Source organism: Vespa mandarinia, chromosome 9 (assembly GCF_050613455.1).
Source record: "Vespa mandarinia isolate Hongniang chromosome 9, ASM5061345v1, whole genome shotgun sequence".
NCBI classification, from domain to species: Eukaryota; Metazoa; Arthropoda; class Insecta; order Hymenoptera; family Vespidae; genus Vespa; species Vespa mandarinia.
The window spans coordinates 982,501-1,005,513 of record NC_140818.1 but is presented as its reverse complement, the minus strand read 5'-3'; the positions used below and the strand labels follow the sequence as shown (position 1 = coordinate 1,005,513).

General features: G+C 33.2%; 2 protein-coding genes across 5 annotated transcripts in view; both read left to right on the top strand.

Annotated features, from left to right (window-relative positions):
* Positions 1-15,862, top strand: part of brp (ELKS/RAB6-interacting/CAST family member bruchpilot) — a 79,946-nt gene extending 64,084 nt beyond the window's left edge. For all 4 annotated transcript variants that reach the window (XM_085659524.1, XM_085659525.1, XM_085659523.1 and 1 more), the window contains 13 exons: positions 2,802-2,969; positions 3,747-3,914; positions 5,331-5,594; positions 6,259-6,648; positions 8,120-8,422; positions 8,494-8,646; positions 8,737-8,925; positions 9,012-9,151; positions 9,226-11,473; positions 13,865-14,122; positions 14,628-14,815; positions 15,304-15,361; positions 15,707-15,862. In XM_085659524.1, coding sequence (XP_085515650.1) covers positions 2,802-2,969; positions 3,747-3,914; positions 5,331-5,594; positions 6,259-6,648; positions 8,120-8,422; positions 8,494-8,646; positions 8,737-8,925; positions 9,012-9,151; positions 9,226-11,473; positions 13,865-14,122; positions 14,628-14,815; positions 15,304-15,361; positions 15,707-15,742 — 4,563 coding nt within the window. In that variant the 3' untranslated portion in view covers positions 15,743-15,862. The remainder of the gene's footprint in view (positions 1-2,801; positions 2,970-3,746; positions 3,915-5,330; positions 5,595-6,258; positions 6,649-8,119; positions 8,423-8,493; positions 8,647-8,736; positions 8,926-9,011; positions 9,152-9,225; positions 11,474-13,864; positions 14,123-14,627; positions 14,816-15,303; positions 15,362-15,706) is intronic.
* Positions 15,863-16,861: 999 nt separating this feature from the next.
* The window catches only part of LOC146872740 (uncharacterized), a 6,402-nt gene continuing 250 nt past the window's right edge, over positions 16,862-23,013 (top strand). Inside the window, exons 1-6 of the mRNA XM_085659526.1 lie at positions 16,862-18,394; positions 18,541-19,073; positions 19,353-19,513; positions 19,590-19,737; positions 20,102-20,298; positions 20,561-23,013. The exon at positions 20,561-23,013 is cut by the window's right edge and continues 250 nt beyond it. Coding sequence (XP_085515652.1) covers positions 17,548-18,394; positions 18,541-19,073; positions 19,353-19,513; positions 19,590-19,737; positions 20,102-20,298; positions 20,561-20,594 — 1,920 coding nt within the window. The 5' untranslated portion in view covers positions 16,862-17,547 and the 3' untranslated portion in view covers positions 20,595-23,013. The remainder of the gene's footprint in view (positions 18,395-18,540; positions 19,074-19,352; positions 19,514-19,589; positions 19,738-20,101; positions 20,299-20,560) is intronic.

Below are 23,013 nucleotides of genomic sequence, written 5' to 3'. Positions count from 1 at the left end.
AGACAACAGAAAAAATGATGATGAATAAATAAATGAATAAATAAATAAAAAAATAATTAAATAAAAAAAGTAAACACATAGATCGAATAAAAAAAATTATATATATATATATATATATATATATATATATATATATATATAAAAGAAAAAAAATTATATATATAGAAAAAAAAAGGTAAATAGAGAAAACATGTGAACTCGTCATATGATCCTAACGAGAGAGAGAGAGAAAATTTTCATTCCACCCCACTACTCCAGCATCTCTCAACCTTTGTGATCGTAGATAACGATCGGATGGATCGCGAGATGAAATACGCGATTCGACTTATCGTTCGTATTAGCATCTCGTAGAAAAACTCGTAGCACGAATTTAAACAAAATTGAAAAAAAAAAATAAAACAAAAAGAAGGAAGAAAGAAAAAAGATAAGAATCGAAAAGAAAGAGAAAAGTCAATTAGTGTACCCGAAAATGACAAGAGCAGAGGGAAAAGTACATTTATTTTCATTAATCATTCTCATTCTCTATCTCTTTCTCTTTCTAAAACATAGGAATGTACAATGACTAATTGATTTTCAGGAGAGAAAGAGAAAGAGAAAGTCAAAGAGAGAGAGAGAGAGAGAGAGAGAGAGAGAGAGAGAGAGAGAGAAAGAGAAACGCAACGTTGATTCGATCTGCTCGCGAGTTTTCACGTAGTATTATATTGCTTATGTAAAGAGATTTGCGTGTAAAAGGGTCACACATGCATGTTACAATCCTCCAATTGATGAGGGTGTCACGTGTTTGAGATAAACGATTAAACGTCATGTTATTAAGTACAAAAATGATATTCAATGTGGTTGTATTTTGAAAGTGGCTTTAAAAGAAGAAAAGAAAATAATACGATCGATATTGCCCAGAAAAATAAACAAAACGCAGCTTTCATTTTTGGTTTCCCTCGTCGATTATCAGGACGGATAAAAGTTCTTCAGTAAAGTATGTCAAAAAATTTTTTGATTAATTATATAAAATCGATCGTTCTTTCTCACGTGACTCGTTGGGCTAATATTTTCTTTTATAATTTTTTTTTTAATTTTTTTTTAGAATGTTCCAAATCGCAAATACTACAAAACTATTGACAACTATTAATACAAGACTGAAATGATTTGGAAAAAAAAAGTAATAATCGATTTTTAAAATCGTCTAGGAATATTTTTTCTTTCTTTTTTTTTTTGCCCTATCTGAAGACTATTGTCTTTAAAATCTCTGCTTATGTAAAATAATCACAGTAGAAATTTTGTTTTTTCCAGTTTATTTAAAATTTATGTTTTGTACAGTTTATTTTATACAGTTTTTTTTTTATAGTTTTTCTTGTACAGTTTTATTGTCGGTCAGTTTTAACAAATTAAGAAACAATATCGAAAATAATGAAAGATCTATCAAGCTGCTTTCGAAAGACACCATTTTTTCTTTCTTTTTATTTTTACTTTTTTTCGATCTAACATCTAACATCACACGAGACGCTCTCGTTAACGGGGGAACGGTGATATATATCTCTTCTCTCTTCAGTAATGAGTAAAATATATTCGTAGTTGTGATTAGCTGTTAGACACTTAGAGAGCTGTGTTACAACACTACTTTTTACTTATGTTTTATGCTTGAAATCGTTGCGAGTTCTCTCGTTATATTTATGAACAGACACACACACACATATATATATATATATATATATATATATATATATATATATACGTATGTATATGGATATTGTCTCGGTGATAGCTCGCAACGAGTGCCACTTAAATGCGGCCTGCTGATGCCAGAGTAGATCAGACGATTTTTAGGTACGTACACACGAAGAAAGGAAGGAGGAAAAAAGAAAAAAAACAAGAATTAGAAAGAAACAAAAAAAGAGACACGTACATAATATACGTCCTATTCCTATTTAAATCTAATCCTAATCCTAAATAATGTGAACCTCTAATCGTCAAATATAAATATACATATATATATATATATATATATATATATATTTATATATTTATATCTTTATATATTTATATATTTATATATTTATATATATATATATATATATATATATATATATATAATCCCAACACTACCATGGACACGTATATAATGTACACTGAAAGGAACACTTGTTCGTATTGTTGGTTTTTTCAAACCGCTGCATGCCGTAAAAGTATATACATACATACATATCTAGCTCGAGTATGACTACCATTTCGACTGAACTAATCTAATACATATTAATTATTGTTAATTCATTGGATATATATCTATTATATACCTATGTTAAAAAAAGGAAAAAACAGAACAAAGATAAATTTTCGAAAATTCGTAAAATTAACAATAATATCAATTATTAAGAAAGACAAAAATCTATAGAGATTACAAGACTGAACATCGTAATTGTAATTTATATATATATATATATATATATATATATATATATATATATATATAAATTACATGTATATATCGAGCAAGAAGATAAATAGATGATCGATCATGTTGAATAAAAAGAGATCATTTTTGAAATCAGTAAAATGAGGTAGAAATGTTTTGGTCATGCTCGGGCTTGGCGGAGAGAGACGGTAGAGTGAAGAAGCCTCCGTCGCTCATCGCCATCAAACAGCCGTCGTTATCGTCGTCCTCGTCGTCGTCGTCGTCGTCGTCGTCGTCGTCGTCGTCGTCGTCGTCGTCGTCGTCGTCGTCGTCGTCGTCGTCGTCGTCGTCGTCGTCGTCGAGGCCGACGGAGCCACAAGACCGATCCTCTCCTGGACGACGAATTTTTTCGCAGCTGGAGGAACTCAGAACAGAACTGCAGCGAAGGGATCAGGAACTCATGGGTATGTCGGCGAAGATGAAGACTCTCGAGGAACAACATCAGGATTATCAACGACACATAGCCGTACTGAAGGAGTCCCTATGCGCGAAAGAGGAACATTATAATATGTTACAAGCGGACGTAAGTATAACCAATTAATTATTTACGATGTAGGAATTATTTACGATGAAAGAATTATATTATAAATATATAATTATTTTCTTTTCTTTTCTTTTTTCTTTTGTCTTTCTAATAGGAAATATTTATAACGATTCGAGAGATTTGTGTCCAGAATAATAGATCGCGATAATTACTTTAAAGTAAAGAAAAAAAAAAAAGAAAGAAATAATTCCATGATATTATTAAAGATTACAATAAGAACAATGTATAGCAATGAGAAATGTCCGATCGTTTGTATTATTCTAATTTCTTTATAAAATGTTGATAATCGTATTTTACGACGTTAGAAATAATCAAACTAAGATAAGTCGATTGTTCGATTGGATGAGCGTATTAGCAAGGAATTAACTGTAACCTCTATGTGACGTTGTACCGTAACAACCAGGCAAACCTGCAAAGCTGCAAAGCTGCGAAATCGAATTTGGGAGAGCCCACCAACGGGGAAAAGGAGGAAGGCCAAGAGAGCTGCAGTAGGAAACTGGGTCGTGGGAAGCATTTCTCTTGGCCTCTCCTCGCGTGTCGCTTCGAATCATAGCGTAAACTCCGATAGTATAAACGTTGCGTGTACTTTCGATTTTATTCTCGATTCTTTTTTTCGTTCCTTTTTTTTTCCCTATTATCACCTCGTATATCCGTTCATTTATTTCCAGTTGTTTATTGTGCATCCAACTTGGTCGTTATCATTCTCGTTGTTTATCCGTATGTCATGCGTTTGTGCCGGCACGTATTTATTCGCAGGTCGAAGAAATGCGGCAAAGGTTGGAGGAGAAGAATAGGATGATCGAGAAGAAGACACAGGCAGCTATGCAGGCGCAACAGGAACGAAATCGCATGAACAACGAGCTAACTGAACTTAAGGATCACATGGATATCAAAGATCGAAAGATCAACGTTCTTCAGCGCAAGGTAAGATGTCTTTTTCTTTTCTTTCTTCATGTATATTTTTTTCTTTTTTCTCCTATTACAATCGTTTAATTCGTACAAATGTCAGACAAGATTTGTCTTGTCGATTTCGAACATCGAAATAATATTGATATGATCTGTTCAAAGTTTCGTTAAACCAACGAGACAAAAACAAATCATTTGAAAAATTCATTTTAAGTTTGTCATTTCATTCAGTAAGTTATCATGTCGTTTCGTAATAATAATTAATTTTCGAACGGAACATCTTGTTTTTATATTAAATAATTGTTTTACGTCGGAATTTACGTATGAAATTAAAATAAAATTTATCTATTTCTCCTTTTGGATGTTCGAAGATTAATAGAATTTCTAATAAATTACAAAATGCGTGTCATGCGCGTGAATTCAACGATGAATATACGGTATGTTATTATTAGATATTAATCCATTAGGTAGGAATGTTAAATATAAAGCGTTATATTATTTTCGAGTCATAACGTAATAATTCCTTTGTAAGCTTACTTTTTTCGTTTTATATTATTTTGTCTTTAATTTAAGTTATCACAATTTTTTAATTTTGTGTAAACATTTGTGTATCTCGTCATCGGCTTTATATCAATAAATTATCATTTAGATTGTGTTGTCTTTGATTTATTTGACATTATTATATATTATCATGCATACCCTTATTATTTGATTTATTATATATTATCATACATACCCTTATTATTTTATCTGTCTTGCTTATAAATTTTATATTTGTACAATGTTTTGTTATAGGTTCTGTTAATTTATCCAAAAATTCTTAAATTAAATTTTATTAAGAATATTATCGTCCTAAACAGTACTTTAAATAATAGAACACGCTCTTAGTTCTATCAAAACCTAGATGAAAAAAATACAAAGGTGAGTCCTCATTCCAGGTAAGTGGTAATTATATTAGTTTTTTATATATATGAATATACTAAATTATTCGACTAAATATTTAAGTAATACCTAATTAAACAGGACTAATGAGGTACACAATCCGAACGCATGATTACCATTATCAACTTAACTCTAGTAGCTAATATATATCACGAATGTAAATGAGAAACATTTGTGAAATGTAAACAGACCGATTTGATATAATTTGCAGTAAATTCAGATAACGTATATGAAAAAAAATAACATATCTAGAAAAAAAAAAAATATCTAGATATATCGAATATATATACATGAATATAAATGCAATGTACGTTTTTATCTTCAATTAATCTTTAATTTATCTTCAATCAATTAATATTATCTTTAACAAGAATGTTGAAGTTAAGTGGTGTTTGTGCTACCAATGGATATTAAGATACGGTTTGATGGTAGGAATGATGGGAATTATTAAAAGAACCAAAAGTTCAGACAAGAGTATGTCTATAACTACAGATCGAAAATCTGGAGGATCTGCTGAAGGAAAAGGACAACCAGGTTGATATGACGAGAGCCCGGTTAACGGCTATGCAGGCACACCATTGCAGTAGCGAGGGTGCACTTAGCACTTTAGAAGAAGCTATAGAAGATAAGGAAAAGCAAATGGCGCAACTTAGAGAACAGAGGGATCGTGCGGAACAAGAGAAACAGGAAGAGAGGGAACTGCACGAGCGTGAGATCGCCGAATACAAAATGAAAATACATGCTCTCGAGTCAGAGGTTAGTGGGACTTTTTGTTGTTCACCAATTCTTTTTTTCTTTTTCAAATAAAATTTATCCACGAATATTAATCGAATTTTGAAATTGTTCACCAACATTGTAGGTCTCATTTGTTCGAAGAATAAAATTTTTCTCTTGGAATATTAAACCCCGAGGGATTGCGTTTTATCGAATGAAACGATATAAAATTGTTTTGTTTTTTTTTCTCTTTTTTTTTTTTTTTTAAATATAGTATAAAAAAGATATTTTAATTTTCTTTGATGGAGGAAAAGAGGGATGGTGACGACGGGACAGGAACGATTCTTTCATATTTCACACGAGACAGTTAGATAAAAGTAGTTTTATTCATCAGAAAATGTTCACTTGAGTACATTATTCCCAAAGGGGTGTATTCCAGAGCCCCTTAGATCTCTATAAAGCTTCACTTTTCTTTCGCCGTGTCTCATTCAAAACTGTACCAATATATATATATATATATATATATATATATATATATATATATATATATATATATATATTTTAAAATTGGTTTATATGTAAAAATTAAGAAAAAAAGAGAAAAAAAAAGGAAAAAGAAAGAGAGAAAGAGCAACATCGTAATCCCTCTTTTTTTTTTGTTATCAATTTTATTAATATCATTCTATTAAATTTGATTGATGATCAGGTTGAGAAACTTGGTGCCCGATTGGAAAGGGCACAAGCTGAGAAGGATCGGCTCGAGGCAAAACTCGAGAGCTCACAATCTGAATTAGGAAAGAGCAAAGCAGAACTTGACAAAGCAGCATCCGAGGTCGGTCGCAGTGGTGCCGATTGGGAAGCAGCAAAGCAAAGACTTGCCAGGTTGGAATTGGAGAACGAAAGACTCAGGCATGATATCGAGAGATCACAGTCGAGCTTCGGTAGAAGTACATTGAATTCGTCTCAGGAGATGGATAGAATTCAAGAGAGAGCAGAGAAAACGGCTGCAGATTTAAGAAGAGCTCAAGCTGAACTTAGGGTTACACAGGCTGATAATGAGAGGGCAAGAGCCGAAGCTGCTGCCCTTCAAGAAAAGGTAAGATCACGTTGATTATATCAAATCATTTTTTATAAGTATTTGAAATGAATTAAATAAATAAAATTCTCGTAAGAATGTATTAATTTCTTTTGTTGAGAGGGTGAGGAAGAGGCGGTATTTTAAATGGAAATTACAAATAGTCGTAAGAATTCTTGAAAAAAATATTTTGTTTCAAAAATTATTGCTCCATCAATCAAATTGGCATAATTCTTTATCAACGTCTCATATTTAATATTTATCCTTGCCTAAAGTTCAACATTCAAAATTTGGATGGTCAAACTTCTAGATGGTTAAACTTTGAAAAGGATCGATCAATCTCCAATTTTCTTGAACAGTCGGCATTTAATTTGGAATCGATTTACATATACCCATCTGTCTCGTCACCTTGCCTTCGTGTTCATCGCGGAAACTCATGGAACCAATGAAGAATCAATTTCTAATCAGAGCATCGTTCTCTCCTCCTGGCTATCGTTAGCTACTATCTGCTCGATAGAAACCCATCTTCACGTTTAGGGGAAAGCAAAATCGATAACGATCTTCTCAACTAAGCGACTGGAAAATTGTTCAGAAATTGACCAAACTTGATCCCTAAAGGAAGACACCTAAATAGACTATACAATTGTTTTAAATAGAATTTTCTTTGAGATAGTTATAAAGTTAAACAAGTCGGATTACCGATCCTACCACAAACTTAGTATCGATTATAGCTGACTTGTCGTGATCTTAAACATTTTATTAAACTTTTAGAAAAATTGTAGTGAACGTTTTATTAAAATTTCTCTGTTTTTTTTTTCTCTTCTTTTTGACTGAACTCATTTTTATCATTTATTTGTATTGTAATATTGTATCACTCGATGACGTATATAATGTTTTCTATCATAGAACGCTCGAGGTGATTACAACCAATAATAGAGAAATGAATAGGTTAATCTTGGTTCGATTCAAGCAATATATAATATATAGATACATAGAGAGAGAAAGAGAGAGAGAGAGAGAGACAGAAACGTATCTACGTCACTTTAATTATGGATCATAACGAGCAACGAGTATGTACTTAAATTACGGTCTCATATAACCTGTGTCACGTGTTTTGTAGTGTACGTGAAACTATATGGCTATTATTATCGGAGGCAGAGACCATGTGAAATGTAGGTTAATCCTTTTGCTATTTAATAAGTCAGAAGAACCTGCTCGCTAAAGTACAGAAATAATGTTCAAGTTAACGATTATTTTCTTGATAAGATATTAATGAAAGAATGAAAATATCTTTTAGAGAGGTTGCCCGACGCTTTAATCGTAAAAATATTTATTAATATAATAAAATATTTATGAGACTTCTCTTCTCTCTCTTTCTCTCTCTTTCTCTCTCTTTCTCTCTCTTTCTCTCTCTCTCTCTCTCTCTCTCTCTCTCTCTCTTTCTCTCTTTCGCATCTTAATAGTGACTTGATTCCGAAATGTTTGTTAAAAGGTTGAGAAGAGTCAAGGCGAGGTGTACAGGCTAAAAGCTAGATTAGAAAATGCACAGACCGAACAAGAGAGTCTTCGCGAGGAATATGATCGAGCACAATCATCAGCTGCTCGTCTTCATTCCGAGAGAGACAAAGCTATAGCCGAACTCGAAAAGTCCCAAGAAGAACTTGAACGTACTCAGGCCACGCTCGGCAAGGCACAATTGCAACAAGACAAATTACAGAATTTACTCGATAAGACACAAAGCGAGGTGGACAAACTTCAGGAAAAACTCGATAAGTCACAGACCGAAGTTCGTAGGGTAAGTAATAGATTATAAAGGACGATAACGAAAAGAAAACAAGAAATAAAAACAAATTATTTCTCTCTTAGATGCAAATGGAAAGAGAAAAGCAAAGTTATGACTTCGAAAATTTGCAAAGTCAACTGGATAAGGCATTGGGTCAATCAACCAGGATGCAAAAGGAACGAGAGACGATACAGTTGGAAGTTGATCGTCTCCAAGACAAATACGAGAAGGCTCAGGTGAATGATTAATCTTTTTTTTAGTTAAAATGATACTACTAAGCAGACGGTTTGAGCAGAAAGAATGAGGTTTTCATTTTCGCACCGTAGATGATCATGCAGCGACTTCAAAAGGAAAGAGACACCTTCCAAGTAGAAACTGAAACGTTGAACGAGAGGATAGAGTTCCAACAGAGTCAAATAGGCAAAATGCAGCGTGAAAAGGAGAACGTATTATCCGAGCTCGAGTTGGTCAAGGAGAGATGGGACAAGACGCACAATTCTCATCAGAAGTTAACCGTTAGTTGCGTAGAAGTTAGAAATAAAAAAATATTATAGATAAATCGTAACTCTAACTTTGATCATTTTCTATTTACTTGATACAGCTCGAACGGGACGACGCATTGACAGAGGTTAAGATTCTAAAAGAGAAACTTGACAAGGCCCAATACTCCGTAACAAAAGCACACGAAGAGCGTGAGAACACGAGCAAGGAGTTTGAGAAAATGTTAGAGAAGTACGACAGGTAGGAAATCCATCAATCTTTATTTTCGATTTGACGAATATCCGATCTAATAATTCCTAATCTTTGATATTCAGAGCTCAGAGCGACGTGTATCGACTACAAAATCGAATCGAGGTTATGGAGGCAGACAAGGATCGATTGGAGCTCGAAGCCGACAAGCAACAGATGCTGACGGCAAAGAGCAGAGAGGATGCACGTAAAGCTCAAGAAGAATTGGCCAGGGTCCAGGAGATGTACGACAGAGCTGCATTACAGCTCGGTCGAACTAAGGAACAAGAGGAGAAATCGAAGGAGGATCTGGACAGGCTGGCGGTCGATCTCGAAATGATGCGAGAACGATACGAGAAGTCGCAAATAGAATTGCGCCGTTTGCAGAATGAACGAGAAAAGTTGGTAGGTGACAACGAGCGGATAAGTTTCGAATTGGATCGGGCGCATTCGCAATTAAACAAGGCCCAAGCGGCAACGGAGAAAACCCAGGAGGAATTGGCTCGTATGCAATTGGAGATCGAAAAGATGTACGAGAAACACGACCGCCAGCAGGCCGAGGTAAGGAAGGCTCAAGCCGAGGCGGAGAGATCAAAGGCTGAGGTTGAGAGTGCACGCGTCGAATGCGAGAGGTACGCCGCGCGATTCGGTAAATATCAGGAGAGCCAGGGACGGCAGAAGGAGGAGCACGAATTGGCGAAGCTGGAGGTCGAGAGGCTACGCGATCGTCTGGAGAAGGCACTGGCGGAGTTGGAGCGCGCGAGGAAGGCCGAGCAGGACGCTTCGAGGTTACGCGCCGACTTGGAGCGAGCGGAGGGCGTTCGAGGTAAATACCAGTACGAGCAGGAAAAATGGCAGAGCGAGGGTAGTAGGCTACAGCAGGAGGTCGAGAAGCTGAGGGAGCGTCTTGAGGGTCGCGAGTCCGAGCTGAAGAGACAACAGTCGAGCAACGCCGAGCTCGAGGAGAAGCTGCACGAGACGCAGCTTCAGCTCGAGCGTGCTCGCGAAGAAACTAACAAGGCGAATACGGTACAGGAGAGGAATCGCGGCGAAGTTGAGAGGGCTAGGATCGAAACCGAGAAGATACGAGATCGGCACGATAAGATCAAGACTAAGGCTGACGCGCTCGAGGCGGATAACGAGAAGCTCCGCGTTGAGATCGTTAGGCTCGAGAGATTGATGCAGACCGAGGGTAAGACGAGATCGGAGAGCGCGAGCATCGAGGTGGAACGTTTGAGAGCTAGCCTGGACAAGGCGATGACCGCTCGAAATCAGGTAGAGCTTGAGGCTGGTAGATTAGCTAAGGAACTCGAGAAGGCTCATATGCAGACGGTCAAGTATCAGGAGGCGGCCGAGTTGAACAAAAAGGAACTAGAGCGTTTAGCTGCCGAGATGACCTTGCTAAGAGAGGAGAGGGACGCGCTCCGTCAGGAGATACGCCGTATTCAACAGCAACAGCAGCAACAACAGCAGTTACCGGTAGCGGCCACCGAGGAGATGGCAAGGCTGCAGCACGAGCTTCAACTTGCTCAGCGAGAACGCGACAAGATGGCGGCCATCTTGGAGAACAGGGAAAAACATTCGGAGAAAATCGAGAAGGTCAAGGAGAAGCTCGAAGCCGAGGCGAAACAGTTGCAGATCGAGAGGGATCAGTTGGTGATACAGCTGGAAAAATCGCAGGAGATGTTAGTAAACTTCCAACAGGAATTGAACTCGAACGAGGCTGAACTCGAGCGTCAGCGCGAAGAGGTGCGCCGTCTTCAGCAGCTACAGCAACAACGAGTGCACGCGCAGACGCCCGATCGTGCCGCCAAGGAAGCTCTCGAGGCAAACATGAGGGAGGTTCATAGATTAAATCAACAAATACAAACGCTCACGCAGGCACAAACGAAGGAACGCCAAAGAGCAGAGCAATCGGAGAAACGCGTCCAAGAACTTCAAAGGCAGATCGCCACGAGGGGAGTCGAAAGTGGGGCTGCTACGGCCGCCACCGAGGCCCAACTCGAACAATGGAGGAAACTTTGCGAAACGGAGAAACAACGTGCGGACGCTGCCGAAAGACAGGCGACGGATCTACAGAAGCATATCCAAACGACCGAGAGACAATTACACGCCCATCAACAACAAATACAGCAGATGCAAGTGACGATTCAACAGCAGCAACAACAGATACAACAGCAACAGCAGCCGTCGCAAGTGCAAAACGGGCAGGAGGCTGCAAGGTTACGAAAGGAGCTCGAGCGCGCTCAAGAGGACATTAAACAGGCCGCGGTCGAACGCGAGAGGTTCCAGGCGCAGCTTGAGATGCTGTGCCAGGAAATCGAGAAAAATCAGGTTAGCAGCAGCGTCATGTTATCATCACCATCACTACCACCTCTGTCATCACTACGATCACCATCACTACAACTACTACTACTACTACTACTACTACTACAAAGCACAACTACAGCGATAATTACAACTGGCACAATCCTCATTCATTCTGCGCACTTCTGCCCGGACTCTGCGTTCATTATTATCGCTCGCATCGGTGGAGTCACGTGACGGAGTCCACGTGAAGTTATCTCTTTATCACTACCTATATATCACTCTTTATGTCTCTCTCTCTCTCTCTCTCTCTCTCTCTCTCTCTCTCTCTCTCTCTCTATCTATCTATCTATCTATCTATCTCTATTTCTTCACTCACTCTCTTTGTCTCTGTCATCATCATCACAATCATCGTAATCCTCGTCGATGGCGATGCGGCGGGAACTGAAGCGACCGCTCGTTTATAAACAAAACCGAGAGTTCTCTTCGACGGATGTTTATATTTGTCTCTCTCTCTCTCTCTCTCTCTCTTTCTTTCTTCCTCTCTCTCTCTCTCTCTCTCTCTCTTTCTCCCTCTCTCTCTCTCTCTCTCTTTCTCTTTCTCTCTCTCGGGGACATATGTATATATGTAGCACAAAATAACAAAAAGATCAATCAGATAGAGAAGGCAAAAAAAAATAAAATAAAAAATATGTACATAGAAACAAAACGCATCCACGTTGCACTAAATCACGAGCACTACTTTCTTCACGCCTTGTTGTTAAAAGAAAAAAAAAAAGGAACAGAAACAAACAAAACAAAAATCAAAAATACAAAAAATAAAAACAATACCTTCTCGAGTCGCCGCAGCACGCTACGTCATGCAGCACAACGCAACATTTTTATAATCGCCTTCATCGTCGTTCTTTTGATATATTATTATTGTTATTATTAATATTTTACTTATTTTCTATTATCATTATTATTATTTTTATTATTATTTTTTTTATAATTATCATCATCATAAATTAATCACCTTTATTGTCATTATTTATCCTTGCTGCACTTCTGCGGATTGTCAGACAATCTACAAAAGTTGAACAACTCACCACCGATTTTTCTCTTGTGTTATTTTTATTTTGTGTTATTTTTATTTTGAAGACGTTCGATATTTTCTATCAGATTGTAATTCTAATTGTTCTTATTTATTATTATTATTATTATTTTTATTCCTCTTATTATTATTCTTATTATTATTTTTATTATTATTATTATTATTATTATTATTATTATTATTATTATTATTATTATTATTATTATTATTATTGTTGTTGTTGTTATTATTATTACTATTATTACGACTATCATTGTTCGGAATGTTATCAGAAAGAAGGCGTGGACAATGCTTCATCGCGTGAAATCCAATGTAAAATAATATCGTTAAACCGAAGAAAAAGAAAATTCTAATTATTTTATGATCCTTTTTCTTTCTTTTTTGCGCCATATTCTTCGTTGAGCTTATGAAGATGCTTCTTAGCAATATCACAGCTTTAGAACGATTAGCATGACCGTGTCCACACCTTCTCAATCATATTTGCTATATTGTTATTCTTACTTATTGTATGCGTGTGAAACGCAACGATCACGATTTACGATCTTTTTATTTAAATCTTTTGTATTTATTTTTATGTACATTTAATATAATAACTATTTTAAATATTTTATGAATACTTCATAGGAAGAGATCATGCATCGTCATCACGCGTATAAAGATTTTGATTGTACATACATATGCATTTATATAATTATTATTATTATTTATTATTATTATTACTACTATTATTATGATTATTATTATTTTATTATTATTATTATTTTATTATTATTATTATTATTATTATTATTATTATTATTATTATTATTATTATTATTATTATTATTATTATTGTTATTATTATTATTATTATTATTATTATTATTATTATTATTATTATTATTATTATTATTGTTATTTCTCTTATTATTATTATTATTATTATTATTATTATTATTATTATTATTATTATTATTATTATTATCGCAATATAGCTGTAGATATCGAAGAGCGTTATTATTTATGCGCTGACACGCAAGATTTGATCGCCTTATTATAATTTTTCTACATACGTATATATGTATATACTTATATATGTATATATATATATTTATATACTCTTAAAGTTTAAACTGTGATTATCTCGAGTCGAAGTTGTTATAGATCTAAGGAAAGATAGAAAAACAGAAAGTAAGAAAAAGAAAAAAGGGTAGGAAAGAAATGACAAACAAACAACTCGGCATAGCCACAGATTTTCATTAAAGCATTTTGCAATTAAAGGTTTGAAAATAAATGTAGAAAATTAATTTATAAGCAAACTAGAAAGGACCTCCTATTTTCCGCAGGTGGATCTTCACGAGGCGAACAAGAAACTAAAAGCTGGAGCCGCGAAAGCTGGCGCCGATTCTAGCCAAGAGAAGAAACAACTGGAGGAGCAAAGGCGTCATTTGGAGGAGCAGAGGAGACAAATGGAGGAACGAGCCAAAACCGTAGATCAAAAATCTAGAACGATAGAGGAGAAGGAGAGGACGCTCCAAAGTCTCGACCAAGATTTGAAAAAGCGCAAAGCAAAAATGGACCAGCTTGAACAACAACTACAAAGGGTAAATGTTCTTATATTGTCATTGATTTTTTATTTATTCAAATGTAGTTCCCATTTGAATCAAATTGTTCTATTTAATCTATTTATCCTTAAATTCTCCATCAAAAGTGATTATAATAAATCGAACCAAAATTTTAAACGAATTAAAAACTTTAGGCTAACGTTAAATGATGTTAATGAACTTTATTCTTTATCCTGACTTATTTATATTCATTTGACATAATTTAAATAAGAAATAAATAATTTTTTATAACATTTCCGATGTTACATTCTACAGCATGGGAAAACAACGTTTTTTATTCTGACATTCACCCGCTAACATTAATTTTGCTATAATTTAAATATGTAATCAATAATCTTTCATAATAAGATGAAGTAACGGATTTCATACCCTGTGTATAAGTTCAATTAACGTATTCAAATTTTTAGGAAAAATTTAATTCAATGCTTAAAATGTGTTGATTTATTTTGTAACTTCTCCCTTTTTTTCTCGTGGTATCGTACAGAGCGGCGGGTCACCGGATAAGAGATTGGCGGAAATGCAAAAAGCATTGGAGTCTGCCGAAAAGGAATTGGAAAAGGCAAAGGAAGCGTCGGAGAGAAGCACGGCGGAAACCGAGAGGCTGTTGCAACTCGTACAAATGACGCAGGAAGAACAAAACTCGAAGGAAAAACAAATTAGAGAACTACAAGAGTGAGTAATATTTCTCTTCTTTTTTTTTGGTTATTTCTTTTTTTTTTGTTTCTTCATCGAGATAAAATATAACTGGTGTAAGGTGGATAATAAAGTGGATTAAGTTAGACTTTGATAAAAAAAAAAAGAAAAAAAACAAAACAGGACAATTACGCCAATACATTCTACATCATGGTTTTTCTTATGAGAATTTCCGTTGAGACGATCAAATACGTCATCAAATTTCACATTCAAAATCTAACTATTGATTTTACATTTGACCGTTAATTGTTTAACTTAACTTAAACTTATCTGCAAATCTAATCATACGGATTAGATTTAAACTTTTTAAAACTTTTCTTCGATCACCAGAGATGTAAATATATTCCCTTTGATCGTTATTGAATAAAATTTTATCGATTAATCAATTCGATTGAAAATAATCTGTATTATTTCTTTTTCTTTTTTTTTCTACTTCTTTTTCTTCTTTCATTCATTCATCCATCCAGTGCACTCAAAGCCGCACAAGCCAAGTTGAAACAAGCTGCAACTGCACAGCAACAAGAGGTCAGTAACGTTTTACTTTATTATCTCTGATTACTCGATTAGAAGATATTTTATCGTCGAACTTTATCAAAGTTCGAACTAATCGAACTAATCGAACTAATCGAAAAAAAAAAATAGCAATTGTATTTTTCTAATTCTAATAACGACTTGTTCGTTCTCCAATTTCCACGCTGCCTTTGGATTTTCTTCGTATACATCTGTACTCATTGCCTATTCACGCTTTCTCGCTTATCACACTTCCTTTCTTCTTTCACCTTGTAAATCATAAATCATTGATCGATCTCGTTCGGTACATAAAAATGGCACCATATGAAAATATAAATCCCATGAAATATATATATATAGGCGGGACCCGCTGGATTCCTAAAAAGCTTCTTCTAAGGTCGATTTTCGTTGGGAACGCCTTCTCCGTTCTTTTTAGTACAATTTGCATTAAAAGCAAACTTTAAGATTATAATATACAATTATAATAATATTAAACGTAATGAAAAACTAATAATAATAATAACAATAATAATAATAATAAGTAATAATAAATAATAATAATAATAATAATAATAATAATAATAATAATAATAATAATAATAATAATAATAATAATAATAATAATAATAATAATAATAATAATAGTAACAATAATAATAATAATAATAATAATAATAATAATAATAATAATAATAATAACAATAATTAAAACAACAACAATAATAACGAACGAAGTGAAGATCGAAAAAAAATTACGGTCGACATGGAAAACAGATACACATATTACACATGCATACGTACGTCAAAAAAAAATATATATATATATGTGAATATACATATTATATATATATATATAAACATATAAATATTTTACGTAATGCTGCGACCATTGTTAAAATATTTAATAACTTATATAGAGAAAAAAGATAATAACAATGATAACAATAATAATTAAAGAAAAAGAAAAAAGAAATGGAAAAAATAAAGGATATATATATATATATATATATAAATATATAAATAATATAAATAATAATGCAGTATAGTGCGGGAGGAGCCGACGGCTAAACAATAACGTTTCATTATTGTTATTATTATTTCTAGAAGAAAATCGAGATATTGTGTTTATGTACATATAAACATGCATAAAATACAAACGTATGTGCATACGAAAAAAGAAAAAAAAAAGGAAAAGAAAAGGAAAAAAGAAAAAGAGAAAACGTGACGCGCTGAATGCGTCATATATGTGGTCTATCGGAAAGAGAAAGAAAAAAAAAACAAAGAGTATCGAAGTAAATGAGAGAAAGAAAATTAATAGAAGATATTTGCACGTGTACGTACTTGCCGTTGAAATATACATGTAGATATATATATATATATATATATATATATACATAATATATATATACATAATATATATATACATAATATATATATACATAATATATATATACATAATATATATATACATAATATATATACACATATGTACGTATATATGCCTACATAAATATACGATATATAAATGTAAAAGAGAAAGAAAGTAAGAAGGAAGAATGAAATACGAAAAAATTAAGCAAAATAGTGAAAAAAAAGAAAGAAAGGAAGAAAGAAAAACAAGAGACGAATAAAAAGTTGAGCATAATTAGACGAATTTCTCCTTCGACTGATGAAAACTAATAAACTGATAAACCTATGAGAAATATTTTACGAATGATTGAGAGAAAGAGAAAAAAAAATGGGCCAAAAAAATTTAATGAAAAAGTCGAATTTCGTTTTTGTCGGCCGCCGAAGCACGAGGGAACGCACAAGCGTTATAAAGCGTTATATATAAAAATATATGTATATAAACGAACAAAACAAATCAAAAAAAAAAAAACAAAAGGAAACAAAAGCAGAAACAAAAACAAAAACAAAAACTAAAACAAAAACGAAAACAAAACACACAAAGAAGAATGCTCCGGTGTCTACCCGCAATTTTCTTTTCTTTGTTGTAATTTTTCAAAAAACAAAAAAAAAGAAACATTAATATAAAATATTATTTTAAAAACTACGCTATCTCTCCATACATTTTTTCTTCTTCTTCTTCTTCTTCTTCTACTTCTTCTACTTCTTCTACTTTTTATTTAACCCGAATACACTTTTCCATCCCCACCACTATATACACATATATCATACTCACGCTTTCGTTTCTCGTCTCTATGCATCCTTTCACTGGCAACACCCTTCGCACTTGGTCCATGTCGCAACGCTTACAGGACAACCTAGACGAACTAATGAAAGGTGTAACGGATATGAGATCTTGTCGTAAGAATGAAGACGATCGGTGGAAAGAAAATTTGTCGAAGAACGATACTAAGAGAAATCTTAACGACAAGAGAATGAAGGACGATAGGGACGAGACCATTATTACCTGGAAGAAGGATTTGGTTGAAAAAAATAAAAGGATAATGGAACTCGAAGAGGAGATATCTAAGATGAAGGATCTTCTTGATAATAAAAAACAAGTGGAAAAGTTTGAATATACGAAGGATAAAAACGATGACGAGTCCTGGAAGAAGGAAGTCGAAGCTAAAAATCGTAGGATAGTGGAGCTTGAACAAGTTATGGCGTCCTTGGAGAACTTTTTAAAGGAACACACAGATACGGAGGGTATCAGGGAACTCGAGGCGATAGTCGAAAGGAAAAATATGAGGATCGATGAACTCGAGGATACCGTAGCGGAGTTTGAAGATTTTCTCAAAGAAAATCCTGACGTTAAAGAGTTACACGATTTGCGACATCAAGTAAACGTATCCGAACGTAGGATACATGAGTTAGAGGATTGGATACGTAGAAACGACGGTACTAATGCCGACGATGGAATAGATCGTGCTAGGATCATGGAACTCGAGGAAATGGTTACCCATTTGGAGGATTATGTTAGAAAACATAACGTTGACATACTCAAACAGAAACTTCAAGATCGGGAATCTAGGATTGAACAACTTCAAGGTCGCGTTGATACTTTGGAAAAGGAACTGATCAAATTCAAAAAGGACTTTGAAGGTAAAAAAGTAAAAAATGAAAAGATCGATTTTTTTCTTTTCTTTTTTTTTTATTACGATATAAAAATTCTAATAATTAAAATAATATCCCAACTATTAAAAATAAAATAAAATAAAATAAATAAATGATTCGTGTCGTCGCGACAGGTCAGAAAACATCCACGGAGAGTAGAAAAAATCATATGAAAGACTCAACGAATGATCCAATAATTATCAGTAACGATGCTAAAACGAAGGAACTAGAACTATTGATATCAGACAAAAATGCAAAAATCGATGAGCTGGAGAAACGAATCGTCGAATCGAAAGATCAAATGAATGATATGCAAAAGGATATTGCCAGATTAGAAAAAGAATTAAGCGAATACGAGGCCGAGGATATTGGAGTTTTAAAGGAAGAGATAAGGGTGAGGGACGAGAGGATTTTGCAATTAGAGGACGAAATCGATTCCCTTGAAAGAGCCTTCAACGAGAGTGTCGATCTCGAACAGATCGAAGAACTCATGAACGTTATTAGCAGAAAGCAGGATAAAGAACGTCAGTTTGAAAAAGATATTGAAAGTAAAAAGAACAGAATCGAGGAACTTAGCGAGGCGCTTCGTGAAAGTGTCGTTATTGCCACCGACGGTGAGAGAAGATTTCAACGTGAAGAAAACTTGAAGAAGAATGCCCTTGAAAGAGTAAGTTTTACTTATGTTTTAAATTAAAAACTTTTGTTAATTATTTTTGAAAATCAATTAACCCTTTCTCGACACTTTTACGCCAATCTTTTTAGCCTTAAACATTATTTACAAGCTAAATCTCTAGTTTTACAATTTGAAAAAAAGAAAAAGTAAGTTTGAGGATGAGTAATTGATTTTTTTTAATTAGAATTAATCGAACATGTTTGATAATCATGATGATTTAAAATTTGTTTGATTCTTAATGAATATATTATTATTATTATATATTTGTTCAAGGTCGCAAAACTCGAGCAAAGAATAGTTTCTATACAAACGACTTCGGCTTTGAAATGTTCTACGTGCAAGCCATTGCTTTCTAAGCTTCAAACTTCCGAAAAAATGCTTCAACGTCTGACTGAAGAGAGAAGCATTCAGTTGGAAGATCTTCATCAAATGAAGTACGTTAAATTAATTGTTTTGCTCTAAAATACACACACACATAAGCTAATTGAAATTAATATTATTTTTTTTCAGACAAGAAGCTCTGAAAGCAGCAGTTTCTGAAAAGGACGCACACTTAGCATTGCTCGAACTTTCGGGCATAAAGACAGCTCAACAAGCCGATCAGGCTGATAAATTAAAGGCTGAGAGAAAAAAATTAATTGACAGGCTTAAAAGAGAAGTAAATATATAAAGTATATATAATAGATATATATATATATATGTATATATATATGTATATATATATATGTATATATATATATGTATATATATATGTATATATATATATGTATATATATATATGTATATATATATATATGTATATATATATATATGTATATATATATATATAGTTTACACATATATGTTAAATTCAATTTTTATATATAAATATTATAAATTTTCATAAAATTCTTATAAGATAAACGATACGATATACTTGTACGTAAATGTATAGTATACTGATGCCTATATTTAGGGGCGCGATATGCTTCCATAAAATTTTACTCCCACATATAACATTTACAAGGAATGAAATATTTTAGGATGAAAGAAGCATAGAAATGTCTTTGGAAACGAGCCCATTGGATTCGGATACGACTATACAAGTGCTTGCTGAGATACTCGAAACATCTGAGGACGAGGAGAAGGAAGAAGCAGACGAGAACGAAGATTGTGTCGACAAGGCGAGCTCTCGTAAATCAGAGATCACCACTACCAACGGTGACAGCTGCGACCACGCGTAAGTTATATATAGATATTTATATATATGTATATATATATATGTATATATATATGTATATATATATGTATATATATATATGTATATATATATGTATATATATATATATATGTATATATATATATATATATATATATATATGTATATATATGAGGATAATAAAAGTAAACAATGTTGTTATTAAATATTGAAAGAAAAGAAAAGAAAAAAGAAAAGTGAAAGAAGTAGAAAACATCGAATTGTTACAATTGTTTTTCTTCAGAACGACGGATTCGAGAGACCGAGAGTGCAAGTAGCAGTTATTAATCAAACAGCATCAACAAACAAACACATCACAACAGGATTATACCAGATAAGTACATGGAGAGACACTTCTACGGTATATTTCAGTGTAGAGAGAAAAAAACCATTAAGATTGGTCCTTTCGTTTCTTCGATGTTGTCATGTGCACCCACACGCAATTGTAGAGGCAGTCTAGAAAGTATATCTAGAATTGTAGAGAGTGAGAGAGAGAGACAGAGGAAAAGAGAGAGTGAGAAAGAGAGAGTGAGAGAGAGTGAAAGATAAACAATATGCCAAACGAAATGAAAGAAAATAGTCCAGAGACACAAAGTAATATTAATAACAACAACAACAACAACTACTACTACTACTATTACTACTTCTACTACTACTACAACAGATCAACAACAGACAACAACTCCTAATCTACTCTCATCGTAGTCATCATATTCATCTTTCGTCATGATCATCGTCATCATCGTCATCATCGCCTTATTTCGAGCATCATCTACTTACATCTCCTCATCGAATCGTCCATCTTTTTTTTCTTTTTCTTTTTCTTTTTCTTTGTCCGCGCGCGTGTGTGAACGTTCTCCAGCAAAAATTCTTTCCCTCTCGCAATAAGGATTAATTAATTCATTAATATACAGAATCCTTCGAATTTAATCGCACGTATATTTTTGTTGGAGAGTACGTTTCATAAACGATTTTTAATATTGTCCTTTTGGTAGGACATTCGAGGCGTTCGTACGATTACAAATTATTATAATGGCGGCCTATCGTCGAACATTGTGCGTTGTCATTCTCGTGTAAAACAGGCCAGTCGAATTTTTTTTCTTTCTTCTGTTTTAAAGAAATTCATTTACCTTTTTTTTATTTATTTTTTTTTTTGTTCTTTTATAAGAATCTTGGGAAAGTTTGGGAGAAATGTTTCTGCGACACGTGTAATAAAATGGTATAGTAACAAAGAGAGAGAAAGAGAGAGAAAAAGAGAGAGAGAATAAATGAAAAAATATTTTACGTTTTTTCGCGATGTGAAAAATTCATTATTATAATTAACATCATGAGAAGAAAAAAGAAAAGATACAAATAAGTATCTATCTTTTTCATCGTCTCTCTTTTTTTCTTTTCTTAAGAATCGATAAACCGCGAAATGAAATAAAAACGAGGAAGCGACTGAACGATCGAAATTTAATCGGGTTGTTGAAAGATGGGGAATAGTGACTGATAAGAATAACTTAAAAAGATATATCTGCTCTTTGTTTTTCATTTTCTCCATTTGTTATTCACGATTGTCTTTTTATTTTTTTTTATTTATTTTTTTTCTCTTCCGAATTTCTTGTCACGGGTCCAAAAAGATCTTCGTTGTATAACGACTAGGTATTATAACGATAATTAAAAATAAAGGAGTCCGAGAGTGGGGAGAGTGAGGAAAAAGAAAAAAGAGGATAGAAAAAATAAAACGGGATCGATAAGAGAGAGAGAGAAAGAGAAAGAGAGAGAAAAAGAGAAAGAGAAAGAGAGAGAGAGAGAAAGTTATACAAAATAACAAAATTTTCTCGTGATTATTTATCATAAGCAATATTCTAAAGCAAAATTTAATAAACACTGAGAGAGATAAAAAGATAACATTCATTAGGTACGACGATTGAATTATTGATTAATTTTTTTGTTTTAAAGATGACAATAATAACGAATGTTCATGTGCATTCTGTTAATATGCGAGCCACCTCCATGATCGTGGATCGATTGGAATACGAAAAAAACGAAAAGAAAAATAATAATAATAAAAATAATAAAAACAATAATAATAATAATAATAATAGTAATAATAATAATAATAATAATAATAATAATAATAATAATAATAATAATAATAATAATAATAAGAGTAAAGTGCTAAAAAAGAAATAAGAAGTGTATTCATTTTTTTAACACCATAAGAACGTTTCTCTATATGAGATTATCTCAAATGATATACTCTAAGGAAATGAATTTTTCAACAAAAAAAAAAAATCAAAAAGATGAAAAAAAGAAAAAAGATATTTCTCCATCGAAGTTAAGTAATTTTCTTGCTTTATAATTCAATAATTCTAAATAACTTTCTTTGTTATATCTCTATAAAAAAAAGAAAAAAAATTCTCTAATCGATCCGAATACACATATAATTATTAACAACGCGTAAGAATCGAATGAACGTCAAATCGAATCTCATACTTTCGCTGAGAATTCACGAAATTTTGATAATGAAATAGATAAGAAGTGTAATACAAAAAACAAAAGAAAAAAAGAAAAAACGGAACAGAATAAAATAATTAAATAAAAAAACAAAAAAGATCATCATCCTCGATCGTGGAGAACAAAACGTGGTACGATCAGTGATAACGTAGTACGATCAGTGATAACGTGAAAATATGTAGGATGTAAAATAAG